Source organism: Octodon degus, unplaced genomic scaffold (genome assembly GCF_000260255.1).
Source record: "Octodon degus isolate 3935 unplaced genomic scaffold, OctDeg1.0 scaffold00290, whole genome shotgun sequence".
NCBI lineage: Eukaryota > Metazoa > Chordata > Mammalia > Rodentia > Octodontidae > Octodon > Octodon degus.
In genome coordinates, this window is record NW_004524866.1 from 642,887 (window position 1) to 651,110 (window position 8,224).

At 37.8% G+C, this 8,224-nt stretch overlaps 1 protein-coding gene across 1 annotated transcript in view; it reads left to right on the forward strand.

Annotated features, from left to right (window-relative positions):
* The window catches only part of LOC101592156 (vomeronasal type-2 receptor 116-like), a 43,270-nt gene extending 35,506 nt beyond the window's left edge, over positions 1-7,764 (forward strand). Inside the window, 8 exon segments of the mRNA XM_023707436.1 lie at positions 364-652; positions 1,021-1,261; positions 1,457-1,803; positions 1,854-1,880; positions 2,604-2,831; positions 3,168-3,291; positions 6,846-7,193; positions 7,196-7,764. Coding sequence (XP_023563204.1) covers positions 364-652; positions 1,021-1,261; positions 1,457-1,803; positions 1,854-1,880; positions 2,604-2,831; positions 3,168-3,291; positions 6,846-7,193; positions 7,196-7,764 — 2,173 coding nt within the window.
* The last annotated feature ends 460 nt before the right edge of the window (positions 7,765-8,224 follow it).

An 8,224-nucleotide genomic window follows, 5' to 3' on the forward strand; every position in this document is an offset into this window, starting at 1 on the left:
GGAGAGGGTCCGGCCCACTCTGCGCCTGGGCTGGGACTGGTCCCGCAGGCGCAGGGTAGCAGGAATCTCTCCGCACACTCTAGATTATAACTTTGCCGTAAATATCACAGTGATTAAGCAACTTTTCCAGGAATCTTTTAAGACCACTAAGGTCCTTCATGAGCAACTCAGCCAGTCATGCATTTCTTTTCATTTACCTTCTATAAACCAAGATTCTAGCATTATCATGTACACACTTAGAATCTTATTATATGAGTGCAATGAGAGAACACAAACATTCAAGTCATAAATGGCATGGGATTGCATGGGAAGATAACGATTGATTTTGTCTTTTCCCTGAGGACCTCTGTGCTCTCTGTGCAGGCAAACACCCAACAACTACCAGAACTACCTGGCCTTCATTTTTGCCATTGAAGAGATCAACAGCAATCCTTATCTTTTGCCTAACATTACTCTGGGTTACGAGGTCCATAATTCAATTTACAACCATTGGAGGATACTAGAGAATTCGTTCATTTTGCTCACAGGACAACATGAGATCCCTAATTACACTTATGGGAGAGAAAGCAAATGTGCAGCAGTCCTGACAGTAATGCCATGGGGAACCTCAACTCAAATTGGACCACTGCTGGAGCTCTACAGAATTCCACAGGTAAGAGTTGGGGTAACAGAATTGATTGAAGATTATCTAGGATGCTCCACCTACCTGGGACATAGAGGGTGAAAAATGAAGCAAGATTGAGGCTCTTTCAAAGTGTGTAATGCACCAGAGTCCATAAAAAGAGACTTAGTGGGTTACACACTTTTTTATCAAAGAGGAAGGGAATGAAGAAAGAAGTATGTTTTCTAGATATCTGAATACATTCATTCACCTTGTTAAAAAATCTGAGGGAAACGTGTAGAAGGATGGGAAGAATGTGCACTTCCTACAATGGAGAGATGTCATTCAATATACTTTGGACAAGTATTATGCTTTCCATCAACACTTCAGTGTACTACCCAGATTTCTTTCTCTTTTAGGTAACTTTCGGCTCATTTGATCCTACACTGATGGACACTGGCCAGTATCCTTCACTCTATCAAGTGGCTTCAAAGGACACATATTTGGCCCTTGCCATGGTGTCCTTGATGCTTCATTTCTGCTGGACCTGGGTTGGCCTGCTCATCACAGAAGGCCAGAAGGGTCTTCAGTTTCTCTCAGATGTAAGAGCTGAGATGGACAGGAACAGAGTCTGTGCAGCCTTTGTGAAAATGGTTTCAAGTGTGGTTGTGTCTTATGTCTCAGCAGTAAAGATACATGAAATCTTCACCACAGATACATCATCTGCCAATGTGGTGGTTATTTACTACAACACTGATAGTTCAAATGAGGTAAATTACTACATTGTGCAAAACTTAGTGACATGCAAAGTCTGGGTGACAAACTCCCAATGGCATGCTGACCTGGCTGGGTGAGATTTTATACTGGATTCATTCCATGGGAATCTTGTTTTTTCAAACCATCACGGAGAGATTTCAGGTTTTAAAACTTTTGTCCAGGAAGCTACCCCTTTCAAATACCCAAATGACACTTACCTAGTTATGTTTTGGTACAATAATTTTGACTGCTTACTTTCTGCATCTGACTGTGCCTTGAATAACTGTACACCCAATGCCTCTATGGCTTGGTTGCCTCCAAATCGTTTCAACACAGACATCAGTGATCGGAGCTTTAATATATACAATGCTGTGTACTCTGTAGCCCATGCTATCCATACGATGCTTTATGAAGAACTGCAAAGGCCACCACTGAGTGATAGACAAGTGATGATGTTTTCCCCCTGGCAGGTAATGCGTCTTCCCTTGGATGGCAGGGAGTGTTATCAAGGTGCCTCTCTCAAGTAACTCTATGTGCTTCACCTAAAATACTAGAACAATTTCTACAGTTGTCATCACAGTTCCTCTCTCAAGTTGTCCTTTGTGTTTCATTCAAGATTCTTGGATCCATTTCTCCAAAACACTAGACAATGTGTATCTCACTTTTTGTGAAAATGTGATTCTTGATCTGAGTTGAAATGATCCTAAATCAAGGATGCACTGATGAGTTGGTGACAGCAGGCCAGCTCCTTCCTTTTGCATATTGGAGGTCAACACCTTACCCACAAAAGCATGTTCTATGTTTATCTGAAAAGTGAACAGGAATACCTGTCTTCACTTACAAATCCAAATGGCATTAAAACCAACAGTATACAGAGCTCATCTTCATTTGATTCTGCAAACTCTGCAGATGTTGAGCTTGTTCTGCAGGTAGATGCCATGGAAATTGTCAGATAGACAATGCAAGCTTGGGTTTAGATGCTTTGATTCCATGGTTGATGGTTTGTCCTAACTCAAATGCATACCATATTTAAATAGCTTTGCATAGAATATATTTTTCTTGAGACTGATTTTTCTGGAAGATGGTGATATTTTAGTCTTTAGACATCATGTGTTCTGATTTATTAGATACCAGCGTTAAAGTTCCTTGAGATAAATGGGGTTGAATATGCTTAGCAACCACCCTGTCCAAGTTTTCCGTCTTTATCCTGCAGCCCTGTTCACATAGGATGGTGTTTCTCTTTTAGCTGCATTCCTTTCTGAAGTACATCCAATTTAACAATCCTGCTGGAGACCAGGTGAACTTGGATTGTAGAAGGAAAGTGGATTCAGACTATGACATTCTCAATTTTTGGAATTTTCGAGAAGGCCTTAGAATGAAGGGTAAACTAGGAACATTTTCTTCACATGCTCCTGATGGCCAAAAACTGACTTTGTCTGAGGATATGATAAAGTGGGCCACAGGAGTTACAAAGGTGTGTTGCTCCTAATCACAGCACTTGCTAACCACAAGTAAGCAAAACACCATCTTAGGTTTTTGGCCCTCAATTTTGCTCATGCAATGATCACATGTGGAAATTAAATAACTAAGTGTTCAATTTGAAAATAAAGAATTATAAGGTGTAATATGATTGAGAAAGAAATGCACTCACCTACTTATATTTTTAAGTATATACATCATACTGTGAAATAAATTTGGAATACAACTACTTAGTTTTGTTTGTGCATGCATACAAATTAAGATTATCCCTCTAGCTCTCAAGAAGTAAGTACAGCTCTAAGTAGTTACCACCATATATTTTTTTCCTTAGACGCCCCACTCAGTGTGCAGTGAAAGTTGCAATCCTGGATTTAGAAAACGCACTCTGGAGGGAAAGGCTGCCTGCTGTTTCCATTGCACCCCTTGTGCAGAGAACGAGATCACCAATGGCACAGGTAGGAGCGTGTCCTGGGGACACATTCTCACTCTATGTTATGTTCATTCCATCCATCCAGGAAGTGGAGAAGGTCTTGTAGATGACGCAGATGGCAACAGTATTCCTTTAATTATCAAAACATATGTTATACTGAGTGTTACTGCCTGGTTGGAAAGTTTATTTCCCCCTTGAAATGCACTCAAATTCCATTTATTTTTATTCCCTTCTTATTTATGTTTTCTTTTTTAAGTGCTACGAATTGAACCAAGAAAAACTCTGTCAATGATCTATGCATCCAGACACTCTTATTTTTTTACTTTGAAACAGAATATCACCAGTTTGCCTAAAAAGCCTCAGAACTACAATAAAATTGTCTCAGCCCATTAATTCTCTAGGATCACATTTATGCACCACCACATATGCTTACATTGATTTATTTTTCAAGTCCCCTTAAAAGTATTGTTTCCTCAAGTTTAGCCCTTTTTCCTATCCTACAGCTTCTAAGTTCCATTTCCATCATGAAGTTTAATAGGTAGTGAGGTTAACAAAAATTCTTTACAATTGTTGCAACCAAAGAAAGACTACAGTCAAGACAAGGTAAGGCATGCTTTATTCTCCAGACGCTGACACTATTATCACACAGAGATTGTGCTTGGAGAGACTGAGTTTGATTGGATACAGCTGGATTTTTGTTTTATATACCACATGCATGTAACACAGCACAGTACAATTCCTGCATTTTAATCCCAATTCTCCTATAATGCATGCGTGGAAGACAGCGCATGGAATAAATTAGATTCTGTACCATAGAACTGCAAGTATGATATGCACGGAGAGTACAAGGGTTAGCAATTGATAATATCCACATTTGTGCAGGTCATCCTGTTTATTTTCACAGAGGTGATAGCTTAGTATTATAACCGAATAAAAGGAAGTGGCATAAATCATTGTTTGGATTAATAGAAGTGGTCATAAGAACACATTCTCCATTCATGTAATATTCAACTATCCTGAAAGGAATTGCTACGGTTTTATTTTTAAAAAAGATAAAATGAGAATGAGGATTGAACCCTATGCTTGAACATTTATAGAAATCAAATGCTAATGGTAGTTACATGGTGGAATTATCTTCATACTGTATAATTTCTAATTTGGTTGTGGCTGATGTAAATTTTGATTTCAGTACATATTCAGTATGATTTCAAATGCTTTCTGAAATACATCAAGAAGAATTATGTATTATATCACGTAATTATTTTGAACATACATTCTCCAAAATAGGTGAACATGGTACATTTTTGAAATACTGTATGCTATAGATAACAAAACACCCACTAATACAGTTAATACAAGCTCCTGGTATGTGTAATTCTCCATTATAAATAGTATGTAGGAGGGATCAAAGCACAAATTGAAGATTGTGTAAAATTGAAAATTCTGTGATTTTTAAGGTAAAACTACACTGAGATAAATAGGTATTATACACTTCTGTACTGTTCGCTACTCAAATAAAAAGCTGAAATATTTATCACATGAGAAAAAGGTAAAGCAAACTGAACACAACAAAAATGAAAGATGGGTCTGAAAGAAGTTTTAACAAGTTAAGACAGAGCTGGGTTCGGTGACCCCCACCTGTAATACCAACACTAGCGAGGCTGAGGCATGCGGATCATCATCAAGACCAGCCTGGGCTACAATGTGAGCTTCAGGGCAGTCTGAACTGCATAGTGATATTTGCTTTCAAAAATAAAAAGGATAAATAAATTATGATGCAGGTAAAATGAACAGAATTAAATATGACTCTGGTAACAAAAAGTGCAACACTTAGTACAATTAATGAAGAACAAAGAGAAAAATTGAAAGCTACTATAATAATATGACAGACTATTTTCCATTGGTACAGATACGTTTAAAACTTTTACTATGAAAATAGAAGTAATTTCACATCAATCTAAGCCTTGAAATATATAGGAGCAGAGGGAAACCTAGCAAAACTCTTTTAACAAATAATTTAAAAGCTCCATTATGCTAATATTTGACAGTACCATGTCTGTTATTAGATTGGTGTTCATAGTTGAATATTTCACTACAAATTTTTGTTGAGTAGTAATATTAGAAGTAAAATTTATAAGCATTCAAGAGGATAGTAATACCGAACACATTCTTTCAGAGAAGAGGAAAATCCATTTGTTTTAAGGAAGGATCTCATTGATATTACTCAGTTACAAGTGCACATAGAGAGCCGAAGCTCACAGTCCACTTTCCTTTCTAAACTAAAGTCACATATTCTGTTCCAAGTTGAGCTGTGTACTCCAGGGACAATACAGCATAAGCAAAGTCAGCTCATAAAGTTATAATTAAATGTACTAGATCCTGGGCAAAGAAAAACAATTCTGCTAAGTGGAGACAATGTGATAAAACTGTACATCACTGTGATTTACAAAGAAGCAAGAAGAGTGTTCCCTCCTGAAGGAGGAGTAGGAGAAGTCTTCTAACTAAAAATGATCTCTATGGTATCCTACAGCCCACTTTACAATTTGTGTTCCACTTTTAAAAGCAAGAGGAGCAAAGTCTCTGTATCATACTTCTGCCAGACATGATACTACATGTTCATCAAAGTAATGAAGAAAGCACCCCAAAATAAAAAAATACATTTGAGAGGGAGAAACATGAATGATTGGATTTTCCAGTGATATTAGTGTTTAAGTATAAAACTCTTGTAAGTGAATAAAAATGATATTTGATTTCATGTCTGTGGAATAAAGACTAATATAAAAGACTGAAAACCTGTTTCCCTACCTCAGTCATAAGGCAATCACAAATAAAATTCTGCAATTTGATGTTTGTAATATTGAAAAACATTAAATACATAATGATATATCCTGTAATGGTTTCTAAAGATACTAAAATCAAAGTACTAAAAATCACCCTTGGCAATAAAAATGAACCACCTGGTTGCATACAACATGTTCATAGGTGGAAGGCTAAAGAATGGAGCTACTACTCGTTCAGTATGCTTTCTCAAATGTATTTCACTGTGACTTAGAAAATTATGTTGGCTTTGTTAACATTCATAAAGATTTGATTTAAATCTAACAAAAGTAAGAGAAGTAAGTAATCAAGGTAGATCATTTTTGTAAATTTAGATTGTTTTTATGGATATGCCAGATTTAAAAGAAGAAAAAATGACAAATAATCAGTATAATGTAGGAGTTATTCTGTATACAAAATTCTTTTATTTTATGTCTAGAAAGAAAGAGAAAAGTAAGGTGTGGTGATGCATGCCTGGGATCCAGGGCTCTGAAAGGCTGAGGAAAGAAGATCGTGTTGGAACACAGCCTTTTCAATATAGTGGCTTAGGGATATCCTTTCTCAAAATAAAATTTAAAAGAGTTAGGAGTACATCTCAGTGGAAGGTATCTGAGTTATTCCAGCAGACTGAAAAACAAAGAGAAACAAAAAAATTAAAAATCGACAATTTAGTACAAGTCCAGTGAGTTTCTGGTGATGGGTTTGTGAATGGATAAATAAGCAAACACAGGTAGGCAAGTTATAATTTAAATTTTTTTTTAGATATGGATCAGTGTGTGAAGTGTACAGATGCTCAGTATGCCAACACTCAGAGAAACCAGTGCCTGCAAAAAGCTGAGACTTTTCTAGCTTACAAAGACCCCCTGGGGAAGGTTCTTGCTGGCACTGCCCTGAGTCTTACTGTCCTCACAGCTTCTGTGCTTGGCCTATTTGTGAAGCACCGAGAAACTCCCATTGTCAAGGCTAACAACCAGGCCCTGAGTTACACCCTACTCATCTCTCTCACCTGCTGTTTCCTCTGTTCCTTGCTCTTCATTGGCCGTCCCAACACAGCCACCCGCATCCTGCAGCAGACCACATTTGGAGTCGTGTTCACTGTGGTTGTTTCCACTGTTTGGCAAAAACCATTACTGTGCTGCTGGCCTTTAAGGCTACTGCTCCAGGCAGGAGGATGAAGCGATTCTTGGTGTCAGGGGCACCAAACTACATCATCCCCATCTGTTTCCTGATCCAACTCAGTCTCTGTGGTATCTGGATGGGGACAAATCCACCCTACATTGACACAGATGCACACTCTGAACATGGCCACATCATTACCCTGTGCAACAAGGGCTCCCTCACTGCCTTCTACTGTGTCCTGGGATACCTGGGCTCCTTGGCCTTGGTGAGCTTCACTGTGGCTTTCCTGGCCAGGAACCTACCCGACACCTTCAATGAAGCCAAGTTACTGACGTTCAGCATGCTGGTGTTCTGCAGTGTGTGGGTCACATTCCTGCCCGTGTACCACAGCAGCAAGGGGAATGCCATGGTGGCCATGGAGGTCTTCTCCATCTTGGCCTCGAGTGCAGGGCTGCTGGGCTGCATCTTTGTGCCCAAGTGCTACATTATTCTTTTACGACCAGAGAGAAATTCTCTTTCTGAGTTCAAAAGTAAAACACATTCTGGAGGAAAAACATCTTAAATTATCCAGTCTTATATTTGATGCAGTGTGGGATTTACTACAGTAAATAAAGGATTATCATTCATTTCTGTAATAGCCTTGCACATGAATTGTTCATAACTATAACAGTTTTCAATTAGACTTTTATTCTACTTTGTTCCCTTGATTTCACAATGAAAGTTATTATCTATGCTGTTGATTATGTTATTCTCTGTTTGTTTTCCTCTTGAATTTCTCAACACTGCTATCAATTTTAACATACTAACTTTATTCTACAGATCAATATTTCTGAATCTGCTAAACTATTTAAGAATTTATCTCATATTAGTCTTTAATTTTCCAGAAATTTCTGTTCATATAGCATAGTAAATATTGTTGGCTTTAAGATGGTGTAGTATTCAATGAGTATTTATTATCTATGAATATTTTAATTTTGGGCTGAATTTGTTAATGTGTAGTAGGCATATTTCCTATATAGAAT